This window comes from Talpa occidentalis, unplaced genomic scaffold (genome assembly GCF_014898055.3).
Source record: "Talpa occidentalis isolate TD23 unplaced genomic scaffold, MPIMG_talOcc4v2.1 talOcc4.9, whole genome shotgun sequence".
Classification (NCBI taxonomy): Eukaryota; Metazoa; Chordata; class Mammalia; order Eulipotyphla; family Talpidae; genus Talpa; species Talpa occidentalis.
The window spans coordinates 26677968-26702401 of record NW_023605305.1 but is presented as its reverse complement, the minus strand read 5'-3'; the positions used below and the strand labels follow the sequence as shown (position 1 = coordinate 26702401).

At 54.0% G+C, this 24434-nt stretch overlaps 1 protein-coding gene across 2 annotated transcripts in view; it reads right to left on the bottom strand.

The window, feature by feature from the left end:
- The window catches only part of SZT2 (SZT2 subunit of KICSTOR complex), a 51499-nt gene that overhangs the window by 8170 nt on the left and 18895 nt on the right, over positions 1 to 24434 (bottom strand). The window contains exons 8-62 of one of the 2 annotated variants that reach the window (XM_037500982.2): positions 22820 to 23030; positions 22470 to 22640; positions 21798 to 22032; positions 21489 to 21618; positions 20638 to 20780; positions 20242 to 20394; positions 19990 to 20104; positions 19613 to 19830; positions 19325 to 19540; positions 18904 to 18982; positions 18565 to 18659; positions 18129 to 18297; positions 17818 to 17932; positions 17593 to 17706; positions 17208 to 17378; positions 16963 to 17057; positions 16607 to 16730; positions 16329 to 16493; positions 16042 to 16240; positions 15613 to 15728; positions 15234 to 15480; positions 14248 to 14389; positions 13996 to 14088; positions 13768 to 13846; positions 13371 to 13664; positions 13067 to 13208; positions 12786 to 12893; positions 12637 to 12700; positions 12244 to 12429; positions 11725 to 11892; positions 11563 to 11641; positions 11371 to 11442; positions 10865 to 11066; positions 9975 to 10074; positions 9167 to 9296; positions 7373 to 7525; positions 7183 to 7285; positions 6988 to 7093; positions 6786 to 6897; positions 6023 to 6141; positions 5758 to 5922; positions 5399 to 5483; positions 5087 to 5251; positions 4841 to 5008; positions 4320 to 4465; positions 3741 to 3907; positions 3525 to 3622; positions 3311 to 3443; positions 3072 to 3202; positions 2878 to 2978; positions 2628 to 2804; positions 2162 to 2429; positions 1982 to 2061; positions 1771 to 1896; positions 1447 to 1646 (exon numbers count right to left, since the gene is read on the bottom strand). In XM_037500982.2, coding sequence (XP_037356879.1) covers positions 1447 to 1646; positions 1771 to 1896; positions 1982 to 2061; positions 2162 to 2429; positions 2628 to 2804; positions 2878 to 2978; positions 3072 to 3202; positions 3311 to 3443; positions 3525 to 3622; positions 3741 to 3907; positions 4320 to 4465; positions 4841 to 5008; positions 5087 to 5251; positions 5399 to 5483; positions 5758 to 5922; positions 6023 to 6141; positions 6786 to 6897; positions 6988 to 7093; positions 7183 to 7285; positions 7373 to 7525; positions 9167 to 9296; positions 9975 to 10074; positions 10865 to 11066; positions 11371 to 11442; positions 11563 to 11641; positions 11725 to 11892; positions 12244 to 12429; positions 12637 to 12700; positions 12786 to 12893; positions 13067 to 13208; positions 13371 to 13664; positions 13768 to 13846; positions 13996 to 14088; positions 14248 to 14389; positions 15234 to 15480; positions 15613 to 15728; positions 16042 to 16240; positions 16329 to 16493; positions 16607 to 16730; positions 16963 to 17057; positions 17208 to 17378; positions 17593 to 17706; positions 17818 to 17932; positions 18129 to 18297; positions 18565 to 18659; positions 18904 to 18982; positions 19325 to 19540; positions 19613 to 19830; positions 19990 to 20104; positions 20242 to 20394; positions 20638 to 20780; positions 21489 to 21618; positions 21798 to 22032; positions 22470 to 22640; positions 22820 to 23030 — 7943 coding nt within the window. Of the gene's footprint in view, positions 1 to 1446; positions 1647 to 1770; positions 1897 to 1981; positions 2062 to 2161; positions 2430 to 2627; positions 2805 to 2877; positions 2979 to 3071; positions 3203 to 3310; positions 3444 to 3524; positions 3623 to 3740; positions 3908 to 4319; positions 4466 to 4840; positions 5009 to 5086; positions 5252 to 5398; positions 5484 to 5757; positions 5923 to 6022; positions 6142 to 6785; positions 6898 to 6987; positions 7094 to 7182; positions 7286 to 7372; positions 7526 to 9166; positions 9297 to 9974; positions 10075 to 10864; positions 11067 to 11370; positions 11443 to 11562; positions 11642 to 11724; positions 11893 to 12243; positions 12430 to 12636; positions 12701 to 12785; positions 12894 to 13066; positions 13209 to 13370; positions 13665 to 13767; positions 13847 to 13995; positions 14089 to 14247; positions 14390 to 15233; positions 15481 to 15612; positions 15729 to 16041; positions 16241 to 16328; positions 16494 to 16606; positions 16731 to 16962; positions 17058 to 17207; positions 17379 to 17592; positions 17933 to 18128; positions 18298 to 18564; positions 18660 to 18903; positions 18983 to 19324; positions 19541 to 19612; positions 19831 to 19989; positions 20105 to 20241; positions 20395 to 20637; positions 20781 to 21488; positions 21619 to 21797; positions 22033 to 22469; positions 22641 to 22819; positions 23031 to 24434 lie in introns of both variants that reach the window. The other variant, XM_054691805.1, reaches the window with a different exon arrangement.

Genomic DNA, 24434 nt, shown 5'->3' with positions numbered 1-24434 from the left:
ATGGCAGTTTCAACAATGCACAGGGCTACTGGTTCTCACTCCTCAAATCAGAGGCAAGGGGAAAAGAGAAGCAGAGAAGGTACTGTGACGAACAAGGACTAAACAAAAAGGTCAGTGTGACCCCCTGGTTATACTGAGGAGCTATAAACCACCAGAACTCTCTTGCTGTGTCTGTGTCTGGGGGAGTGTCAAAGCCTCTGTTAAGAAGAAATGTCCTATTTAATCCTCAAGGAAACTGGGACAAAACTTAACTAGTGACTGGTGACTGTTAAATTGACCATAGGAACATTTTAACTTAATAATGTACTTTTTAAAAAAAAAAAATTCAGATTTTGAGAAAGAATGTAACTGAATGGAAATTATGCTAGCTAAAGTCTTTCCCAGAATCTTCTACAGCTGGGATCTTGCTGTCATGGGCAGCAAGCTGGGTATCTCCTCATTGGGTTCTGTAACTGAGAAATGAAGAGGGGCGGGTGGTCCCTGGACAGGCACAAGCCTGTCCTTTCCTTCTCAGGCCTGGAAAAGAGGGAAGCCTGGAAGGTAGAGAGCTAGGTACAAAATATGCTAAGTTAGCACTGGCTTTCTGGGCCAAGGTAGTGTCCTGAGCAAGGATGTACAGTTGTGCACTATTAAATGACATTTTGATCAACAATGAACCGTGTGTGTGTGTGTGCGTGTGCACGTATATAGGTGTGTGTACTAGGCTATAACAATGCATTTCTCAGAACATATGCCCATCACTAAGCAACACACCTGCACGATTTACACTGACTTGTTTGAAAAGGCAACAACCAGCTTGAAAATGGAAAAGGAGAAAATGCCTTGATAGACTCAGAATTCTAGAGACATGAATGTGTGTAATGTGAGCATGTTTTCCCATGCTGGGAACCTAGAATCTGGAGGCTCAGATGTTGAGAGGAACACAGAACAGGAGCCATAGACCTGGGAATTTGAGGTGTGAACAGGACAGGAAAGATGGCTGTGGAGTTTTTTCACTGAGCTCTGGGGAAGTGGCAGGTGGAGACGATGGGCCTGCCTACCTCCTGACTCAGGCCTGTTACTATGGCCAGTGAATGGACAAGACCAGGCACAGGCCTGAGGACAATGAAGCAAGTAGGCCTGGAGCAGAGTCCTTGGGAGGAAAGGCAAGTAATCTCATGAGAAAAGTAATTCCTGGGTCAGGAACTGTCTAAAATTTCAGGAGGTCAGGAGAGGGATCAGGATGGGAACCACGCAGACCCAGATCCAGCCTGTAGGCACACAAGGTGGAGCACAGCGCTGTGAGACTGTACCCACTTCTGTGTGTGATGGTGGCTGTGAATTCCTGAGATGCCCAAGGCTTCCAGGACACGCGTGAGGGCTGCACGAAAGCGTCCACGGTCCTTATGTATGTGTGCTGGCCCAGCTGAACAAGCACATGGGACCCGTGTGAGAGGGGGGGCTTACCTGCGGGCAGGCGAGGGGGGCCGCAGCGGCACCAGCGCAAAGCCCATGCTCTGCAGATACTGCACATACTGCTGCAGGAAAGCCAAGCTCAGCTCCTTCAGCCAAGGCTCCTCGCGCGCACTGGGCGGGGGCACATCTGAGGACTCGCAGCTTGAGGCAGCTTCTCGGCTCCCAGAACCTGACTCGGGGCGATGGCGCCGCTGTGGAAAAGGACATGAAGGCAGGCTCTACTTCCTCTCAACCACCCAATGGTGGTGGAGGAAGGGAGGTTACTTGGGGAAAAGGGATATCCCATGGGAGAAATCCAGGAGTCTTGAGCCTCACCTGTCCCTCAGGGGGCCCCGAGGTCTCTGGGGGTCCATGCAGCCAGGCAGCTGGGTCAAAGAGCAGCGCTGTTGCACAGTAATGCACCAGGCGGGACGACTGCTTTAGGGTCTCCAGCTCCCCAGCCTGGGGAGACGGGGCAGTGAGCACGGGAGCAGCGGCTGGGGAAGGGTCATGAGGTACTCTCGGAGAAGGTGGGTGAGTCACTCACACTGATGGGCATGCTGGCTGGGGCAGAACGCTGCTGCCAGGTTACAAACAGGTTCTCCATCTTCATCTGTCGCTCCAGCTCTGCAGGTAGAAGGCATTTGTAGCGCCCCCCAGGAGCCGCTGCCCCCTCCCCCATAACTGCACAGATGGCCCCATCCATTGCCCAGCCCAGTGCCCTCACCTCTGCGCTCTGTCATCTTGATCTCCAGGAACTGTTGCCCGTGGTAGGTGACTGGGTCAGGGGGTCTGGGCACAGGACCGAGTGAGGAGCTGGGGCGGGCAGCGGTGATATCCCTCAGGGCCTCATCAAAGGGGAATGTGTCCAGGGGAAGGGGACCCCCACCCCGAGAGGATCCACTCAGCCGGCCCTGCTCACGGCTCAGTGGGGGGCTTGCACTCCGGATGAGGGTCTCTGCTTCCATGGTTGGTAGTAGGAATGGGTTTGGATCCTGAGAGAGATGGAGCCCCACAATGGGTTCATGGTCTTTGCCCTGATCTTCTCTCCCATCCTCTGACCTCTCTGACTCTCCCTCCCCCACTGCTTCTGCTCTCAGCCTGTCCCCTCCCTCCCGCTTGCTTCTGAGCTAGTACTTTCTTCAGCTGACCTTTCAGAAGCCACAACCAGAAAAGGAAACCACAGTAGGCACCTTTTCATCCCGTACTGGGAAATCCAACTGGCCATAATGGTGGAAGAGTCCAAGCTTCTGGCTGAGGAGGCAGAAGATGAGGTGGGCCCTCGCATTCTGCCACTGCACAAGGCGAACCAGCGCTCGGCCCAGTGCCACCCCCAGGTCTGGAGCCCAGTTGTAGGTCAGCAGCTGTAGCTGGAAGTCAGGGTCAGGGTCAGTGAGATCACAGAACCTCTTCTCCCACCCAGCCCCAGCCCCACATATCTACCTTCTTGTCCACGACCTCCAGCAGCAAGAACCTCTGGCGGGGAGCATTTCGCCCCAAGCTCCCGTCACCTCCTGGCTCAAAGCGCTGCACAGCTTTGGCAGCTATGGGGGAGGGGAAGAGTACAATGAAGGTCTGGGGAGAGAGCCCCTGCAGAGTTAGTCACTGAACCCACCCTTCCTGGGCCATGCCCTCACCCTGTTGGGTTGGTCTCCTCCACTGCAGGAAGTTCCTTCCCAGAAGCAGCAGGTGCCGCTCAGCTGCTGGGCGTGGCATTGGGCCCACTTGTCCAAGGGAACAAGGACTGAAGATCTCTCGCTCTGAACCCCTAGAGGGAGGGAGAGATGGATATCCATGGCCCCATTCCCTGACCATCACCTCTCCTGGCCTGGCCCTCACCTAACCTAGCTTAGCCTCCCTGTGACCCCAAACTCACAAATGCTGCTCAAACACACGGACACTGGTGTCTCCAGCCATTGAGGTGACCAGAGTGGTGAACTCAGACAGGATGGATGGAAGGAGGAAGCGGGACACCATGTGGGTGGAGCTCCTGGACACTGAGGCGCAACCTGGAAGCAGGGCAGGGCAGTCACAGTGGGGCTCGGGACCAAGCCACAGGTTGGGGGTGGAGAGGGTGTGTGCAGTCTCACCAATTTGGACCATAAACTCCATCCAGCGCTGAGTGACACAAGCAAACACCGGCTGCAGGGTCCCCACCTCGCCTTCCTCTAGCTGTGTGGTTCGGCGCCTGGAGACACAGCAGGAGTTAAGACCCTTGCACCCACACGTGACACACGTGTCTCCACACAAACCTGTGACTCCACACCACACCTGCCCATGACACAACCCTACAACACAACACACACCTTTGTCTCTGGGCTCCAGAATCTGAGCCTGGTGCTCTCTCAGTTCCACCAGGAGTGCGAACATTTTCGGTTTTGTGACGCCTCCGGCCTCGAGTGTCTTCTGGCCGATCCAGGACAATGTCATCAGTTGTTTTGGGAGAACCCAAGTCCCCACATTCTGTTTTACTCTGGAGGCAATGCAGTGAATGAGGGGCAGGAAGGGGAAATCGGGAAAGGGTGGAGAATGGAGGCAACAAGAGCCTGAGGATTTGGAGGCCTGGTTCAGGCCCTGGCTTCTGGAAGCTACTCGGCAGCGGTTGGTAGGCTGCTCCACTTTCCTGAGCCCAAGTTTCTTCAATGATGAAAGCCCTACTTATTTTACAGGCTGTGAGGACCCCATAAGAAATGTGGAAACGAAGGTACTTAATGGGGGCCTCTCTACATGAATGAGAACTTCCATGATCTGCAAACTCCATTCCAAGAGAGAGTGGTTTCATATAAAAGGAGATGGGGGGCATGGCCGCCGGGGAGTTTTGGGGAGCTTGGAGGTGAGCAGCACAGCAGATGCCAGTTCACCACTTCCCCCCACTCTTCCATTACCAGCATATCCCAGAAGCTACGCCGGCCAGCTTTGCTGGGGGGAGTCACAGGCTCGCCAGGGCCAGGGCCAGGGCCAGGGCCAGGGGGGAAGGTGCTAGCCCGTCCTGCTGAGCTCTTGGTTTCCAGTGACCCGCTCCTGAGACTTCCTGTGGACACCAGATATTCCAGGCTTCCACCACTGACCACAATGCACGTTCCAGACAACCTAGCCCCAAGACAGCTAAGGTAGTGTACATGCTCTCTACCTATCAGTGAATGACAATATGTGCAACTGACAGTGCACGATGCATGTGTTTGTGTGAAGTGATCTCCTTGTGTGAAGTGGTCTCCCTCCTCAGTGGGTGACCAAGTGCATGTGTACATTTCTGCCAGATCATCCTGCTGATGCTGAAGGTAATGGACAACTGTGAATGTGTATTTCTCATGGGTCCTCTCTAATGTTTTCCCGGGCCCCCACTTTTGCACCCTCACCTGCCACACCATCTTGCCTGGATCTGTGGTATCCCCTGGACCCCACTCACCTGGAGGCGTGTCCTCTGTGCACAGTGAGGCTGGCAGCAGCCGCAGCTCCATGATGGCATCGGCCAGGGCCTGGCGAGCGGCTCCTCGGAGCTTCTCCTCCAGCTGCACAATACTGATGTTGCCCTTTTCCCACACATCCAGTCGAAGCCGTGGAGCCCCATCTGGAGCTGGAGGGCAGAATGAGGGGCATTTGAGGGTGTCCCTCACTCTACTGCATTAACTGAACATCCTCTCCTCTGACCCACCTGAAGAACTGTCTGGCATGACTGGGCAGCGAGTGACCTGGGTGAGTTGCTCAAATTCCTCCTCTTGCAGGAGGTCTGGGGGACCCGGAGGAGATGGAGGCCACGATGCCAATGAGATAGGGTGCCCTCCCTCATCCACAAAGGCTAGAGTGATGCAGGCAACCCCTAGGTAGAAATCCACAGGAAGGCTCAGACCTGGAACTTCCAGACTGTCCCCCCATTCCTACAAAGTCCCTCAGCTGCAAGGTTGGAAAGACCCTCCCAGGTTTTCCCACACCTGATAGTGCCACAGGCCTGGGCCCTGCACTGTACCTTTGCCCCCGGTGCCCTGTCCACCAGGCTTGTTATACAAGTAGATGTCCAAGTCAGGGAGGCCACCTTGTGGTGGCAGTGGATGCTGGAGAGAGAACAGCCACAGAGGACTCAGACCAGGCAAAAGGACAAAAGTCCTCACGGGATGTGTTCACAGTGGGACTCGGGGACACGCACACATAGCACTGGAGACACGCAGGTAGATAGCAAAGGTATGTGTGTGGGGGGCCAGGTCTGTGGTCAAAGGTACATTGGGCACCTTAGAAAATATTTCACAGTAAGGGGGTGTATGTGCAATGGGCGGTGTAGGAGGGCAGCCCAAGTGCAGGTGGGTGTGGAGGGAGGTGGTGAAATCTCACCTGGAAGTGGTTCCGGCTGTTGCTGTCTGTATACTTAGGAGAGTGCAGAAAAATGAGCAGGTTCTGCCGCAGGTACCAGGCCAGGGCAGGGAGCCAGGGCCGGCAGGATGGGGGGAGGGCCAGGTGCAGCACCTCTGAGGGGAGACTTCCCGGGGGCTGGATGAACTACAGAGAGTGGGAAGGGCAGTCAGCTGAATGTGGAGGCTCCAGCTTAGTCTGTAACCTGCATCTGAGCCTTCAGGGGGTCTCTGAGGGAGGGGCTGACCTCCACATCAGCTGGTGTCAGCTTGCAGTTCCGAACAAGCATGACTGTGATGACGTCCAGTGTGGCCTCATCCAGGCGCCGACGCAGAACCCGCACCAGCTCATCTGTGATCTCAGGACCTTGACACAGCCAGGGTGAGAGGTTGAAACACAGGCAGAGGACCCGGCTACCCCACTGCCACTCATCCTTGAGCCCAGGCTCAAACACTCCCCCTGTACCTGCAGCAGCCAGACTAGGTTCTAGTTCTGCCAAGCTACTCACTGTGGGACTGTGGCCCAGTGAGCCTTATCACTCAAAGACTTAGTGTGCTCATCCATAAAATGGGAATAATAGTAACATTCACTTCGTACATAACAGTCTTAGACCAACACCTGGTACACATTAAGTGAACCATAAAAACTAGCTGGAAAATCCAGTGGCCTAATGAACAGCTCAGGCTCAACAGATCCCAAACTGAAGTCATCACCTTCACCCCAAAGCCGCTCCTGGTATGGGGCCAGCGGAACTACCATCTCTCCACAGAGTCACCCGGGCTAGCTATTTGGGTGTCAACAAGATCGGCTTCTCTCTCTCAAGCGGCACTTCATCAGCTATAGGTCCTACCCCCTGAACACCACAGGAGCCTGTCCTTTCCCACCCAGTTCCTGCTTGAGGGAAGCCCAGGGCACAGCAAGAGTTGGACAGTAGGGAGGCTCGAGAGGCATCCTGGAAGATTTTGGAACCTCATCTGGTCACTCCCCTCCCTGCTCCTGGAAGTCCTCACCTGCCTGTCCTACGCCGTGCACCAGCAGCTGGATGTGTCTGTCCACTTGGCCCACAGGACGAGCAGCATCTGAATTGCGGCTGGCAGCCACATCCAGGGGAGAACGCGGACCCTGAAGGGAGAGACTCTGGTCAGGGCCTGGCTCTAGGGAGCAATCACTCTGAGTGGAGCACAGAGTAAGCAGGGAATGGGTGATACATGCCGAGGCTTCCTCAGAGTAGATGGGCTCCTGGCTGCGGGACAGAGCTAGGGAGGGGGGCAGAGAATCGCTTTCCCAAGGCCGCTCACTGCAGGAAGTCTCCAGGAGCCTAGGAAAGAGCAACAAAGTCTTTGGACACTGCTCTTCCTGTGCCATCCTTGACCCATCCCTTACCTCATCTTCCCGGGGCCCTCATACCGAAGATAGTACACAGCCTTTGTTGCTCGCTCCTGATAAACAAACATATTCTTCCGGTTCACCACAGAGAAGGCATTGAGCACAGAGCGCAGGGCCTGGATGGCTATGGGGGTAACATGGACTCAGAAACTCATGCTCCAGAACTCCTTTCTACCTCTACTCCACCTGCCCACTCATGCCAATCACGTACCCCGAGAAACCCCCATGCTGGGCCCCATTTTGAGGCGTGAATGGACTCGAATCACGGTTCCCCACACAACGTCACACGAGAAATGGCCAGGGACAAACTGCATTGTGGCTGCTAAGTACCCTCGGGGTGCACAGCTCTCATCAGCAGCATAATCTGGAGGAAGGGAGACAGTGGATCAGAAAGAAGACACAGTTTTGCACCCCAAACTTCTTACCTGTGAATGGGGCTGCCTGTCACTCTGGATCCCAAGAAGGAGAAGGGGCTCCTTCTTCAGGAAAAGCAAAACAGGAGAAAATCCTTACAATTATGCCAAGACAGTCTGACTCTGTCATATAATACACATCACATTATAATATTTTCCCCACCTGTGTTGGTCATGGGAATTTGCAACAATAGCCCCATTGTAAAAAGGTATGAGTGCTCACACACCCACTGCAGAGCGGGGGGAAGCTGTGTCAGTGCTTTGGAGGACAGCTGCGCCAAAGAACCCAAAGGGCAACGTGGCCATATATAAAAGCCTGTGGCTACAGTCCCATTTCCAGGATTCCAGGTTGACAAGGAATCTGGTAGGAGGTAGCAATTGGGCTTCCTGGAGAAGCTGCATTGGATATGGACAGCTTACAGGAGACTCAGGAGGCTACAGAGTTTGGTATAGAATGTTGGTTGCTAAAGGTTTCAGTGAAAGCATCTGGAAAGACTAAAATGAAGACGGCTGGTGTCTGGGTTCTGGCACGCATCTCAGGTGGCTAGAAATCATTTTAAAGTAAAAGTGTTTGGCTATCCTAGGTCATGGTCAATTTGCAGAAGAAACCTTCCAAGCCCTGGGAAGTTCAATAATTATGGAGAGTCTGCTTTGACATGGAGGTATCCCAAGATGTGCTGAGAAATACACTCTCCACAGTTGTTAAGAACATTCATCTACAGAATGACAGAAAATGTTAAAAACAAGGAGTGATCTGATTTTACTTTTAAACCAGAAAGGAGAAAGAACTGCAAAGAAATGATATGACTAGACTTCCCTCCATGAGTAAGAAGTGACCAGGAGTATGAAGGGACTACAGATGTTGAGACTTCAATACTGTCCTGAGCAGAAAGTCATTTTTCCTTACGACGAGAAAGCCCAGGAATCCCTAAAGGTGTCCTGTGCCTACCTCCTGGTGGGGCAGCCCATCAGAAGGTGAATCCTCCTACTGGGCCTCAGCCTCCTTCCCTCTCGAGCTCTCTCACTTGTGAGGGGGCACTTCACCCTTCTACTTGACCCTGTCTGTTACACTGCAGGGGAAAAATATTCATGCTAGAAAACAAGGCAGAGCCAGGCAAAGTCACGTCCTAAGGAAGACAGGACACAGCCAGGTGCCCTTCTCTCCTGCACTGGTCAACATTTTCCTCACTGCTGGCTCTGTCCTGTGTAACATAATCATGCTCATGTCTCCACCTCATTTGGAAACTCTTTCCCTGCCCCCAACTTCCTTTAGGTGTTGCCATATCTATTTAGTCTTCACTGCCAAGCTACTTGAAAGAGCCATTATTCTCTGCTCTGCCTAGCTAACATCCTTTCACTTTTCAGCCTCCTCTGGTTTCTGCTCACATCTCTGCACTGAAAGTGCTTGTACTGAAATTGCTGATGAGCTCGCAGCAGCCAGGTGTGCTAGTTCTTTCCAGTCTGCCCCTCCTTGCTCTCCCTGTGCTACCTGGCACTGATGATCAATACGCCACCCTGGGCTTCTCATCAGAGTGCTGGGTAAAGGGGAGGGCAGCAGTGCCCTTGTGAGGAAGCTCCTGGGGGAGACTCACCATCACTGGGCAATGGTGCCCGCTGACGTGAGTGGAAAGGGGTTTCGCTGCGCCATAGCTCTTCTTCACTCTCGGCGACCAATAGAGAATTACACACATGACTGTCATGAAGGTCCTGAAGAAGCAGCCGCTGAGAGGAGGAGGAGCAAGACATCAGGGAACTGGAATATGCCCTCACAGACTGATGGCAGTGGTGAGGGATGATCAAAAGCCAGAGAGATACCCATTATCACTGGGGGCCAGAGATCAGGAAGAGCATTAGTAACCACTGGAGGGTCAGAGGTGGTGCCCAATGTCCTTGGGCTGTGAGCACTGCACGCCAGTTCAGAACACTCATCCCACCTCTTTATCAAAAGACTGTATCCACCACCCTTCAGGCCTCAGCTAAAAAATCACTTCTTCAAGAAGCTGTCCCTGAGACGGTCAGCTCCCCATCATAGGCCCTCATAGCAATCTCTTTTTTTCCTTTGTAGAATTGACGGGAATGTAACGGGAATAATTTGTGTGATTTTGTTGTTTAATGTCTATCTCCCTCATTCAACATATTCCAAAGTTTTGTTCACTTTTCTCTCCCTAATGCTAGCACAGCGCAACGACAGGGAGCAGCTCAGTCACTGGAAATGTATAAGAGGATGACTCGCATACCAGGGGTGGGCTAAAGAGTCTCCCATGTAGGATGCTCAGAAGGTACAGCATCCCAGGAACCAGTGTCAAAGACAATATCCAAGATGATAATAGCCTCTGAAACTCCTTCCTCATCTAGGCTGTGTCCCACGCCCAGAGATCCCTTGCCCTGGCTGCCCCTTACCTGGTTCACCTCCCTGCAGATCTCGCCCACTCGCCTTGTCAGGAGCTGCTGCAGGTGCCGACATTCCGCACCTGGCCCCCCGTCTTCCCTAATCAGGCTTCTAGAAAGGATGGGTCAGAAACAGAATTGCAGTAGGGAGGCATCTGAGTGGGGGAAGGTTCATGGGAACTGGGGCCCAGAGGAACTATGAAAAGGAAGTAGGATTGGACAAAGGGCAGTAAACATGATGGAAAACAGGGAAAGATAAAATTCTCAAAAGCAATTCTGGAGGCCCAGGCTCCTGCTGGCCTCACCAGCTGCCACTGGGGCACCAAACCGAGGCTTCACCCTGCAGCTCACCTCTTCCTTATCCTGAGGTCTTCTTTCTCAGAATGATGGTTTTTCCTTCTCTCAACCCACCCCATCCCTGTCATTAGAGCAGTATTTAAGCAGATGCCTGGGTAGGTTTCCTGGCTCTGCCACTTACTAGCTGTGACTTTGGGTTAAGTAGTTCACTTGCTTGGATTTCTTCATTTATACTATAAGGATAATAATACTTTGTAGGGCTGTTATCCAGATCCATATAAAACACAGGACAGTGCCTGCTACACTGTTAAGGACTTGTTAAATATTACCTGGTATTCCTTCTTTTGAACTGTAGTTGCTTTTAGTGCTCAGTTAAGAGCCAAAATTCCCATCAGTTATTCAATTCCATCAAGAAAGTACAGTGACCAACCAGCTTCCCTATAGGCTGTGGGAAGTGGTCAGGAGCTGCCAACCTCATGATACAAATTAGACCCTTATCCGAACCCTCAGTCCCAAGTTTCAGTCTTTAAGAGCATTAGAGAGGGGTGTTGTGGGAGCAGGAAAAAGAAGCCGACATCAGCGCTGGGGTGCAGGCTTCCACTTACCGTGCATGACCATACACATCCACATGGTCCTGCAGTACCCGCACGATGAGCCAAAAGTCAGGCAGGCAGGGCCCAGAGTGGCCTGAGAGCAAAGGCTGGGGAGGCACTGATCCAGGTGGGGTCCGCAATGTGAAGGGGGCCTTCTCACCCAAGGTCTCATTGGGACCCTCACTGTCTGAACCACTGCTGCCACCATCGTAACCTGTGTCAAATGTGCCAAAGTTCAACAACATCCTTAGTGGGGCTAAGTTCACCTGAGCCTCCAAGTGCATCAGGCTGGATGGGCCCTTCCAGGCTAGTCCCTTCTGATGCCCCTACCCAGACCACCCAGACCACTCCGTATGCAGCCTTAAGTCCAGCTCCCGGCAGCTTAGAATTCCTCACCTCTTTTTTTTTTTTTTTTTTTTTTGGTAGGACCCTCGCCGGTGGCCAGGGAACGAACCTGCGCTGCAGAGGCTGTGCCACCAGGGGAGGCCCAGAATTCCTCACCTCTTACCCCAGCTTACCTAGGTGGTCTGAGTCCATACTGCCCTGACTGGACATGAGGCTTAGTCCCCGGCTGGGTCCAGGTTGACTCCCTGGAAAGAGAAGGGAAACACCTAGAACTGGAGCCTCTCTCAGACCTGCCAAGGACTACCCTCTGTAGGTGGAAGAAGAGCTGGGGATTTCTAAGTCTTTGCTGCCAAGTCCTCTCTTACCTCTCTGTGGCAGGCTGATGAGAGGTGGGCCCTCGGAATCTTCTGGGGAGCCAGGGGCTGGGGGGCTTGCTGTCAGGGCCTGAGGGGCAGAAAGACAGGACTGAGTATAGATCCCACACACACACCCACCTCCATTTCCAGGTGAGCTCAGGAGAGACTTACCTCTCCTTTGACACCTTCAGCCCTGTCATCATGGCTGTGCCAAGCCCAGGCTGCTGAAGGGGGCTCCCCATGGGACCCGCCTGGCTGTTGGCCAGCTGCCACAAAGAAGAAGCCACTGTCAGGGTCCTCAAGAAGAACATGGCCGGGGAGGTGGATGCGTCGGAACTCCTGGGGAGGAGGAGCCAAGGTCACAGTTTAGGTAGGAGTGGCCTTCCTTATACATGGCATCCCACATTCATACTACCTGGTGCAGAAACACAAGCATCCCCAATGCTAAGGTATGAAAAGGTACAGTGACATGCCTAAGGTCCAACAGGCCCAGCGGCTAGGTTGGCAGCTGGGTCTTTGCTCACCAAGTTGGGCTCCCGGCAGGGCATGAGGGACAGACATTATAGTCAGGAAGGGGCAGGAGGAGACATTCTATGAACGCAAACCAACAGAGGGCCTCCATTTCTGGATCTGGTGTCCAGGGAAGGACACACACCAAGGTGACCAGTGAGTGTTCTGAGGGTAACATACCTCCTTGAATTGAGTGAGGGAACGCTCTGGCCCAAACACAAAACTCAGTGGCACAGTGTGGCGAAAGCAGGTGGAGCGTCCAACAGAGCTGTAGATGTGGGCTGCCGCGCGGTGCAGGGCAGGGCTCTGCGGGATACCCCCTCTTCGGAGGGCCCCCACCATCTCATCCTCCAGCAGCCAGCGGATCTACAGTCAGAAAGCAATCCAGGAAGTGACACAGGGTATCTCCCTTGCTGACTGGGGCATCACCTTACATCTTAACTAGAAGATACTAGAAATACTGTTTCACAGACTGAGGGAGGCCTCACTTAACCCCAGAACAAAGGGGTGCCTCACCTCCCGCATGTGCTGAGGGCTGTCACTGTTAAGGGCTGTGGGAGACAAGGGCCTCACCTCATTCATGGTGGTCTCAATAGCTAGTCTGTGGGGTGTGGCCAAGCTGGACAGCCCTGGGTGCCTAATTGGAAGAAAGATACAAATACTAGTTTCATGAAAACAAAACTGAGGGAACAAGGAGCTCTGGGAGGGAGATAAGGAGGTACCTGTCTTCTTCCGGGGGTGGAAATGGGGGGCCCAGGCCATCATCTGACCTTAACGACGAGGGATGCCCTGGGGAACGTGGGAATGAAGCGCTGCTCTCTGACGTTGACCTGCACAGGATGGGGCAAAAGTGAAAGGTCACAGCTACGACCCTCACAAGGTCTCATGAGTGCTCCCTGCTTGCAATCCTTACGGTGCCCTGAGGTCCCCAAGGGCCTCTAATTCTTTAATGGTCCCCCTACCCCAAAAGGGCCCCAGACTCCCCACCAAACTTGCTGCACACCGGTGGTGGTGTGGGTCTGAGGTCGGGGGGAGCTCCACTTCCAGGGGCAGGGTCAGCACGAAGACGTCCAGAGTGACACTGAGGTCCCTCAGAGGAACTCGGCCTGCAGCGGGAGGGCCTTCCAGACTGCAAAGCACCTGGCCTGGGAGAGGGGGACAGTTAGGGACTGCAGGGAGATATGGGACAAGCACAGATTCTAAGTTCTCAGTGCTAAAGAGTTGTGCCCACAGACTCTCCCCGCCCCCAGACAGGCAGGCAGGCTGTACTGGGACCTGTAGCCCTTCTTGGGCACCCCCAAACTCACCCAGGCAGGTGGGCAGGCTACACACGGGGACTGAGCTGTGTTGCCCACGCAGTCGCACAGAGCATGTGAGGTGCAGAAAGAGTGGTGGCAGGTCATGAACGAAGTTCTCAGGTCCAGTGGGCGAGTCACCGCCCAGAATACTGAAGGAGTCTTCATCGGGGTTCACAGTGTCTGCATCTGACAATGAGGTGGAGTCGAGCCCTGTAGGCCCCAGGTCGGGTTCACGGGTCTCGCGGTATTCCACCTCCAGCTCGGGGTCACTCTCAGTGACCACACAGCCGGCGGATGTGTCTCCTAGGGATGCACGTCACAGTCAGTGGGAGGGGTCGGCAGTGGAGGTCCCTGAATCCTGGCATATCCCAGCCTTCCCCACCTCTAGCCGCCCAGCCCCACACACCTTCTTCTCCCAAAAACTCAGCCTCTGAAAACTCCAGGTCACTGACTTTTCTGTCTACTGTGTCCCGGGGGCCCTCATCCTGGGCAAAAGAAACAGTGTGATTCAAGGCAGGACAAAAGCCACACCCAGACCTCAAGGAACTGAGAGTCAGAAGGATCCAGGTGGGCTGGATGGGGCCTCTGGGGTGCTGGTCAGGAGTAGGAGGGAGTAAGCAAGAAGACCACCCACCTCTCGCCTGCTGGATGGAGGGCAGAAGAAGAAGTAGTGGGGATTGGAGGGCACTGTACGGAAGTGGAGACCACTGATCTCCAGGAACTTCTCCTGTTTGGGGGTTAGAAGGAGGCCAGGATGTCAGTCACTGCTCAGCAGAACACCACTGCTACCCTCCAACATACATGTATGCAGCCCAGCCCAGGGGAGAGCAGTGCCCCCTGGCACAGGCAGGGCTCCACCCTTTTCAACATGCACCATATCCCTCACCTGGATGAGGCTATGCAGGGCTTCGTGTGCTTCTCCTTGGAGCTGGCAGATGTCCGTCAGACAGATCTCCAGGCCAGGGTCCAGACTGCCAGGGATGCGGGTGCTCTGAAACTCAGGCTCACTGAGGTCCTCAGTCTCTATGCTGAGTGGTGGGAGTGGAGGGGTGGGGGGGATTAAGAACCAGCAAGGCCCAGATGAGCCTGCTTCCCAACCGGGAGCGCATGTTCCCGTCTGCCTTTGTCTCTAGGGAGGGTGCTTAGCACAATGGCGTGGGCAGGGGAAGAGGCAAAGAGAACCAACCCAGACATTTTGGCCTGAACCGTAACATTTGTTAATGGCCAGGCACCTCTGATGCAGATGGAGGAGTAGAGATTACTCTCAGTTTTCTGACTTGGACCACTGGGTGGAGGGTGATAACATTCACTGAAGATGGAGAACCCAGGTTTGGTGGGAGAATGAAGGTTTGGTGGGAAGAAAATACATCCACTTTAGGGACAAGGCAGGCAGGGAGCCAGAGGTCCAAGCACAACGTGGGCTGGAGTTTGGGTCTGGCAGCCACGAGCCTACTTACCCTCTGCTTCCTCTATATGCACAGGCTGCAGATGCCAGCCAGAGTTGACTGCCTGCTTGCCTTCGCCCTCCCTTCAGCAGTAAGCTGATGGGCCCCTAAGATGAACTAGGGACTCAGCGGTGGGCAAAATACAGTTTTTGCCTCTATGAATCTCAGATGAACTCGGGGATTACTACTTTTGTATGAATGTCCTCAGAACAAGCTTCTGCTTTACCGAGGGCTATGGGGGAACTCCCTACTCTACCCTGGTTCAACACTATACCACAACAGGAGCCATGGGAGAGGCAGGGAGGCAGAAGGGGAGAAAGAAGCTGAGCAGGAGGTGGGCAGCCAGCACACCCATGCCTCTGGGTAAAAGGTCCTGGCTTATGGGACTTTATGTGCCACTTTACATGTCACTCAAGGACAATCCCACCTGGACTCTGAAGCCAGAACAGCTCGTTCCCGAGGCTCGGGGCCCTCTTCAATGCTGCTGCTGAAAGGCCCGGGGCTGAGAGGACCAGGGCTCGGTGGTGCATGAGGCAAACCCTGAGTGTAGCCACACAGTGCGAGCAGAAAGGGAGTGATGTCTACTTCTTGTAGAAGCTCCTCACAGGCATCTACTGCTGTCAGCAAGTCCTGAGAGGTCACACTCTGTCCTTGCTGCAAGCTCCGGAACAGGCCTGAGGGAAGTGGAAGGGGCCACAAGGATCAAGCTCGGGAACCACCTCTCTGTTCCTCATCAGTAATCCCAGCATCTCCTCCGGCAGGGTCCCATTCCTCCCGGAAGCTCCCTCACATGGCCTCCCGCTCACCGCGGACATAGCAGCGCTGTGCGTGTTCCTGTAGCAAGGCGCAGTGGTTGGCTGCCTCCTTGTACCTGGGCTCCATCCAGACAGAGGATGGGGAGGGCTGGTCAAGGAACTGAGTCCTGGGAATGGGAGGAAAGTGAGAGCTTGGCCAACTCCCCCAAATGACACCTCAGACTTATTCTATTCTCCAATGGATTGTCCACTATTCTCCAATGGATTGTCCATAGGTCCCTACTGAATGGATTTATAGCCCACCAAAGTCAACTAATTTTTTGAAAGAAGCTCAGCAAGACTCTGGTAGCACATGGCTAAGATGAGTTCCTGCCACTGACCCTCAACCTGTCCACACGTGTGAGTGGGTACCTGAGCCTTGGCTGCGGGCCTGAGTTGAGGGATGGGGGAAGGACCTCGGTCAACTCTGAGGGCACTCACCGGAAGATGAGATCTCGGGGTGGCTGAGGGGGCTGTATGCCAATCATTTGCTCCCGCAGTGCTTCCAGGGCACAGCTATAGATGTAGACAGGACACCGGGTCCGGGGCCCATCCGCACCCTCTGCCTGTGGAGCCTGACGCCCAGTATAAGCCTGTACATCCCGACGTGAGCTCAGCTCTTCTGGATTCTGGGCACTGTCTGTGGGAAGAGGTAGCACATGGTCTTCAAGTCCTCTATTTGTTCCCATTTCTGCACCTGCATATCTGACTTTATTCGAGAGTCTTACCACTGGCTGGGGTAACACTGAGGATGGGGACCTGGGCCTTGGGAGCCTTGACCCCAGTTCCTCCTAGATCTTTTGGGCTGGGAGTCCCACTCAAGTCCCCGGACTTAGGCTTTGTCTCCTCCTGAGAAGGTCCCTCCAGGCCATAGGCGGCCAGATGCTGGACGTCTGAAGAGGAAAAGAGAGACCTAAATCAGAGTCGCCTGATAGGCGGTCAAGGGAGTTCTGAGATATGTTTCTGAGAGGCTTGTTTCTGAGTGAGGGAGCCAGCAGCTGGGTACCTGAGAAGGTTGCTGGGAGGAAAGTCAGAAATACATGCTGGGGGGTCACGAGCCTGGCATAGCAACGCCACTGAGGGGGCTGTGCAGAGATGAGAGGCTTGAGAGTTTCAGGAGGGCCTGCACTCTGTAAGAGAGAAACCACATTAGGGCGATCTCTATGGCAACATCCAACCTCCACCCCCTTCTTTCACCCTGGAGTCCAATCTTAGGTATAGCATCAAAGTTCTAGGACAAAGGGGGTGTCTTTTCTGGCAGAGGTGCTTACTATACAGGGTGATGGAAAGTTGGGGTATGAGTATGTGGTGATGTAAAGAGGTAAGTAGGAAAAGGGCTCAAGGAGATGACTCAGTGCTGACCAGGGCAGGAAGAGCAGAGTCTCCAGAGGCCTGGGCACTGCTAACTGCTGGCTCCTTCAGGATCCCATAGCCACCCACTGGTGGCTCCTCTGGACCTACAATGCAGGTAGAGATTGGGGGAGGTGGGCAGGCCCAGCAGAGAGGCAGGGCTCTGCTGTGAAGAGAGGGGAAGAGGACAAGACAGAAACCACCCTATGGGGTGGGGGAAAGAGGCTGGGCTGGTCAGGGAAGAGGTGGGAGCTCACCTGGACCATGGCAGGTCCGCCGCAGCACTTCATGGAAGAAGGTCGCCTGGTCAGCCAGGGTGAGTGGGATCTCCCGGTCACTCAGCTCCTGCCCCAGGCAGCTGTGCAGCAGGCACAGCACCATGTCGTTGGCGGGACAGGGCCCCTCGGCGAGGGGGACGCCCTCTGGCTCTGCCCGACACACACTCCGCTCAGCACCAAGAACCTCCACTGCCCAGTACCCCTGGCTCAGCCCTGACCAACAAAGCCCCTCCTTTGGCCTCTATGCCACCTCCTGACCCCATCACTCATGTGCTCATTTGCAGACTCATCTGCTCAATATTCTCAATACTCTTAGGCTTTTGGCCTTCTGGGTGTGGGTTAAGTGGGTACAAAGTTCACCTACCTCTGGAGAGCAGGAGGAAAAACATCTGGAGCTGCTGGCACTGAGGCAACAGACCCATTAGGTCAAAGCGGAAAGGGATCTCATGAACACAGGAGTCTCCTCCCTGGTCTAATCCTAGGAAGGAGGGACAGAAGACATGGCTACATGGAGACCCAGTACCATGATTGGGGTTGCTTCCTCTCCTCCCATTCCCCTGTTCCATCCAGGGGACCCTTCCCCACCGACCATCAGAGATCCTCATCTCTGGGGGCAGGGGGCTCCATTCCTTGCTCTGGCACAGCTGGATGAGGTATTCGAAGCTCAGCATGGAGCCTATGCAGGCCACGTCCCGAGGGTGCAGCTAGGGAAAGAGCCACGGTCAGGGTCAGTCCTTCCCAGTCCAGAACACCTGGCAACTCCAGTTCTCAAAGAAGCCCACAGTCACAGATATTCAGAACACAGAGAACCAGAGGGACCAGGCAGCCCTCAGAATATAGTACTCCAGAGGAGATGGCCCCCAACCTAGCAAGGGGTAGGGTGCTTCTGAGGTCACTCACTGCTCTTGGGATCTCAGCGTATGTCAAGTCCTGGAGATGCTTCCAGGTTTCAGGGCCAGGTCCCACTCGTCCATACTGTGGCTCCACCCACACCTCAGTGACCAGGTTGAGCTCTGAGTCTCCCTCTAGGGCCTCCACTTCCACATCATTGTCATCATCTGTTGAGAAACTAAAGGAGGAAGGGCCATGAGCCTGGGAGAGAGGAGAGTCCCATTCACAACTGCATGACAGGGAGTCAGTCCATAGAGGACAGGAAGGTGGTGGACACAGAGGACATCCACAAGCCACAGGTGGCCCCTCCACACCTGCGTCTGCCTGATAAAGCATCTGAAAACAGTACCTCCTGCCTCAACTCTCCCTGGTAGGGGAGAAATAACCTTCAGGGGAGCAGGGAGAATGTGGACAGACAGCTCTCAGGGAGAATGGAGGGTCTCACCTGTCTTTGGTGGAGGTAGAGTGTGGGGGGAAGAGGATGTACTGGACAACGCACGTGTGCCTCTCTTCCACAGCAGCCTGTCCCGGGGGCTCATTCTGTGGGTAGAGTGGGAGAGCTTGGGCAAAACCAGCCAAAGCAGAGAGCTGATCTGGCCCAGTTCTGACCCTCAGAATTTCAGGCCCTTGCCTCTGGCCTGGACCTGGCCTCAGGTCTTGTGTCCTCTGATCACAGGGTTTCTGGGAGGCAGAATTTCCAGCAGTTCCAAACCAGCTCAGAGACCGGTATCCCTGGTGTGCTGACAGACTTTGATGGGGAGGTGTTAGGAAGAACAGAACATACCTGAATTGGAAGCTCCAGGACCATGTTGATGATTCCTTCCCCGCTGCTGGCGAAGTGGAACCCTTCAGAAAGCCGGACCCTGAAGTCCCATGGAGGCAGGGGCAGGGATAGGATGAGATGGAGGAGACACTCGGAGCATGTCCTCTGCCCTCCATACCACTTATACATCAACCTTCCAGCAGCCATCAAGGTTATCTGTTTGCGGGCTGCTGATCAGCCTACCGGTCCCTCGGGTATTAACAGTTCATTAGGACCAGAAGCAAAATAAAATAGGGGGGTTGGGGAGCACTACCAGCAGTGGCAGTAGAGACTGGTGTTTAGAGAGGGCAGCGCCTGGCTTAGGTTTTCTGCAGAGCCCAAACCCAGAGCCCAAAACCGCTCTCCCCCACCCCATGTTGCCCGGCAGGCTTGGCTGACGTACTCAGTTAGCACAGAGAGGAGCTGGGCGATGGCACTGAGTGGCAGTGCGGGGGCCAGTCCTGAGGGCACACTCCAGAGCCAGCGCTGATGATACAGGTAGCGGGAGAGTGACGCTAGGCTGGAAGATGCAGAGCGGCCTGACACCAAGGGCAGTGGCCCTGGTGGCTCCAATGTCAGCAGGAAGGGGGCCCTGTAGTCCAGAGGTAGCTTCTCATACCTGGGAAACCACACCCAGCTAAGCCACAGCCTGCAATATGCTCCCGGCCCCTTCTCCACCCTCCATACCTACCTGATGAGGAGCTTGTCCAGTGGTTTATGCAGGACCACTAGGCAGGGCCGGTCAGAGAGGGCCTGCTGTGGCCCCAGTGTGGGGGGAGACTTGGAGGGAGAGCTGCCCCCTGCAACACCCCCCAGTCCTTTCCGTTTCACTTTGGGTGTTGGTTCCTTGCTTTGCACCCGGTGCGGGAAACGCAGCCGTAGGATCTCTTCCTGTAAGCCCGACACGATCTGAGGGAAAATGGGATCTCCCTGAAGCTCTGGAAGGAGAGGCCCACAGACAAGAAGAGGCTCTCTCGCTTTCTAGGGCCCCAGCCCTGTGGGGTCTGGAAGGAGGCAGTCTCCACTCCCAGGCTCCTTGGCCGGGCAGTCAGGCAGGGCCCAGCTCACCTCGTGCCGGGCCTGTGCCGGGGTGCCGATGAGAAAACCCAGGCGAAGAACCATGCAAGGGGCCTTGGAAATGATGCGGACCATGTAGAAGGAGGAGGGGGGCTGGTCTGGCGCGCTGGAGAGAAATGGGAGTCAACGAGCAGCCCTAGGTTAGGAGTAAGTGGGTTCAGGAGGAAGTAGGGAGAAACTGGGGGGTAGGAAGAGACATGGAAGGGGTGCAAGGGGAGAGTGAAGGGATGCTGCTTGGCCCACCTGGAGAGCAGCTTCACATAGGAATAGCCCTCAACCAGCACGAAGCTGCTCCAGTCGCGAAGCAGAGAGGTCAGCGAGGAGTGGGAGATCCTGCACTGGACGGTGCTGTAGCGCCCGTTGCTGCCCGGGGTGTGCAAGTGCTTGGGGATTGGTCTGAGAAGAGGGGCACACAGTGAAGTCAGATCTAGCCCCAATTTGGGGGAAAAAAGTAGACGGCTACCTCTCTCTTCTGGGTGCTAAGGATTGGGGGGCTGGTGAGCATGAAGACTAGGAAAGGGAGAGTCTTTCCCTGGTGGAGGCTGGTAAGGGCTCATTCACTGCTCCCCTTCTCCACCCCTCCCTCCCCTCTCCCAACTGCTCCTCCACTCTAACTACGGTCCTGAGGAGGGTACGCACGTGTCATGCTCCAGGATTAGTACCAGGCGGTGCATATGCAGCCAACGCTGCCATGAGTTCGCGTCCATGGACAGCACTGGCTTCCAGTAGGCAGCAAACTGGGCATGGGATGAGTCGGAACCACTGTGCTGAAGGGAGAGCACCTGAGGACAGGAAGGAGCCCTATAGGAACATTTGTGGGAGCCAGGGTATAACCTCCAAATGGAAATGGGACTACAGCACTCAGGGGGCAGAGATGGCCGTAGTTTAAAGTTACGGAAACCTATGGCCCAGCCTGGGACAGAGGCAAAACCACTTCCAATACGAATGCTAGCTCAGGAGGTATGAGCCCAGGGACAGATGTAATTTGCGAGGTGAAGGATGTAATTTGCCGTACTCCAGCAGTGACTCTGGAGGAGACACTGGGTAAAGGCAGGACTGCAGGATAAGGCCACTCTACACCAGTATGCGCCTCCTGTACATCAGTGCTAGGCTGGCAGCCTTGAGTCAAGTGTGGACTATGCACAGAACAGAGGAAGCTCTGTTTGGAAATTTTTGGTGGTTGGCTGTGGTGGGAAAAGGGAGGCCAAAGTATGCCACATGGAGAAGGGGCAAGGGAGCTGCAGTCTGCAGGGGCACTACCACCTAGCATTCTATACATCTTTACCTCTGACATCCATGGCCTGCTGAAGATAGCCACAGCCTCTCTCTCTACAGATCCTCTCCACAACTCCCACTGCCCAATGCCCCAGGGCTTGAAAGGAAGGAGAACTTTTCTGAAGCTTAAAGTTTAGGGTGCTGGTTTGGGAAGGAAAAAGGTGGTCTGGCTTCAGGTGCTGTGACAGGATTTAAGAAGCATCAGAGTCACTTACTGGGGTGGTGGAGCCAGGAGGGATGTAGAAGAGGGGCACGCCGCTCTTGGTGCTGTCTGGAAGCGTGAAGTGTTCAGGGACTGAAGAGAAGGACTGGAGGTGGGCTAGCATCTGGTCCGTTTGGTTAATGCTGTAGGACAAGGGCCAACTGAGCTACACCTGACTGGTGGCCGTAGAGGAGAGGAATCTGGGGGAGGGACCCTAAACAGAGGTCTGGTGCTCAGTGTGACTCTCCAGCCCCCAGCTTCACCAGTCTGTCCCTCCACACAACAAATGGGATGTCACTCTCCAAGTGGTTATCTCATTCACCTCTGCAGCGTGTTCCAGAACCGCCGGATAACATGGGTCCGATATAGAGAGCGAATGGGCTGCCTTAGTGCACAGGACACATCATGCAGAATGTCATAGCCGCCTTCCATTGTCACTTCCACCCGTGTTCCTCGAGGGCCCTCAGGCTCCAGGGGCCAGGGTGCCATAGCCACATACTCGATGCGCATGTTGTGTTTCCACAGCAGTACCAGTTTCACCTCCAGCTGGGAGCCTCCTTCAGGGGAAGCAGGCGGGTCAGTTAGGGGAAGAAGGCATAGGACTCCAAGCATGCGACCGAGTCCCACCCCAAGCCCCTACTATCCGTGTGGAACTCTACCCTGGCCAAAGGTTCCAAGCATCGGTCCACACATTCAGGCCCAGAGCCTGCCAACTGACATGTACAGAAGTTTACGGGAGTTAAGCAAACTGAACCAAACAAGCACACGACCCTCAGCTGACTTGCCTTGGGCAAGGGGAGATAAGATTGGGAAGCTAAATACTCAGAGAATAAGCCCTGAAGACAACTCAAAACCCACTTGTCTCAAGTGACAAGCAGAATCTTTCATTGAGACACTTTCATGCACAAAACATGTGTCCTCCACCCTGCTCAGGAGGTCCTACCCCAGGCAAGGCCTGAGACCAGTGGGCAACAGGAGGGTTAGTGACCATTACCTTTGGCCAGTGTGACCTCTCGGACACTGTAGCCTTCTCGAAGTCGTACAGAGACGGTGCTGACCAAGTCAGCCAGCACCTCCTTCTCAGTGTGCTTCTTCCGGCGCAGGGCCAAGGCAGGGTTGCTGCTGGCGGAGACCAGGTGCTCGTTAAAGAGGCGGTGCTGAGAGCCTAGGGGCCAGAGAGAATGGGGAAGAAAAAGTGGTTCCCTGTCAACTGGCAGAGCTCCAGGGGGAAGAAGAACAGTGTCAGGGTTGTCCCAGAGGGCCCCACACCCTAGACTGATTCCTGTATCATCTCTGGGTCCATTCACTCCCTGTTCCTCACCCCCATCCCAGTCTGCCTCTCACCACAGTAATATTCAGGGTTCAGGGCTTCCCCGCTGCGCAGGAATGAGTAGAGGAGAAAAGCCCGGTGGTAGACAGTCAGACCCTGGTTGCCTGCCTCGGGTTCAGGACAAGTGGACAGGTAGGAGCCAAATGTTGCCATCGCGATGAACTTCATCAATTCCACATTGGGCACATGGCCGAAACTGCAGTCATAAGAGTAAACTCCTCCCACCTGCAGAAAGTGAGCAACTGGAGATCTAGCTTCAAAACAGGCACCAGGAAAGGAAGGACAACACGGGAGGAAGAGACTGGGTGGGTGGCTACTCCCAACCCTGAGACCACAGAGTAGTAAATGGGCTAGTGTTCTCCCAGGACAGACTACTGCTCTGCAACTTTTCTTCCCTGGGTCTTCCTGTCTGAAGTTCCTGACATCTGGCTATACCCTCTTTCTCAACATTAGATACTGGTCTGCCCCCCACAACCCCAATTTACTAAAAATGCTGGCAACTGGTTCATTGGCTTTTCAGTATCATCTTGAGAAACTTCAATGTCTCTCTATCACAGTGCTTCCCAAATTTTAGGATGCATACAACACTCCTAAGGATTTTGCTAAAACGCAGTAGTCAAATTTGATGTTTTTAACATGCTGGTGATGCTAATGCTGCTGATTTGTGGACCATAGCTGGAATATTGAGACTGCAGATCAGAGATCAGCAAACATGACACTTCGGTCTAATCTAGCCCATCGTCTATCTTTTTTTTTAAAGATTCATTCATTTATGCACACATGAGCTGGGGTACAGGCCAGAGATGCGGGCGGTGAGAGGATTCACCAGAGACAGAGTGGGGAACAGAACAAGCAGACTGACTGAAACACAGCGCTGAGGGGAGCCGCAGGTGAGACAGGAGAGGTCTGCTACGCCATGTGGGTTGCTCCCTGGCTGGCCGAGGATCGAACTTGTGCTGCAGAGGCTGCGGACCACTTCATAGTGCAGTGCTTAACCCCTTGCGCCACCAGGAAGGCCCCCCATCATCTATTTTTATAAATAAAGTTTTATTGGAACAGTCACACCCATTTTTTGGTTATTTATGTCTGCATTTATGCTATAAGAGGAAAGGCTCAGTATAGACAGTCCTGACTCAAGAGGATTAGATTTATAATCTTTTAACATTACAATAGTTTGAGAATGACACACATTCAGTACAAACCGCACGATGAGTTTTGGCATTCTATTTTCACTTTCAGTATATATTTCAATAAATTACATGGAATAGTCAACATTTTATTATAAACTAGGTTTTGTGTTAGATGATCTTGCCTAACTGTAGGCAGGCTAGTGTAAGTGTTCTGAACATGTTTAAAATAGTGAGGCTAGGAAGCATAGCTAGGCTAAGTTACGATGTTTGGTAGGTTAGGTTTATTAAATACATTTTCAACGTACAATATTTTCAGCTTATGATGAGTTTATCGGAATGAAACCCCATTTTAAATCAAGGAAGAGCTGCAGGTGTGACCAGCAAAGTTTAAAATATTTACCAGCTGGCCCTTTGGAGAAAATGATCGCAGATCTTTCTAGATGGCTCATTCAATTCCTGAACTGTTTCTGAACCCTAATCTCCAGGACTTTTCTCTATT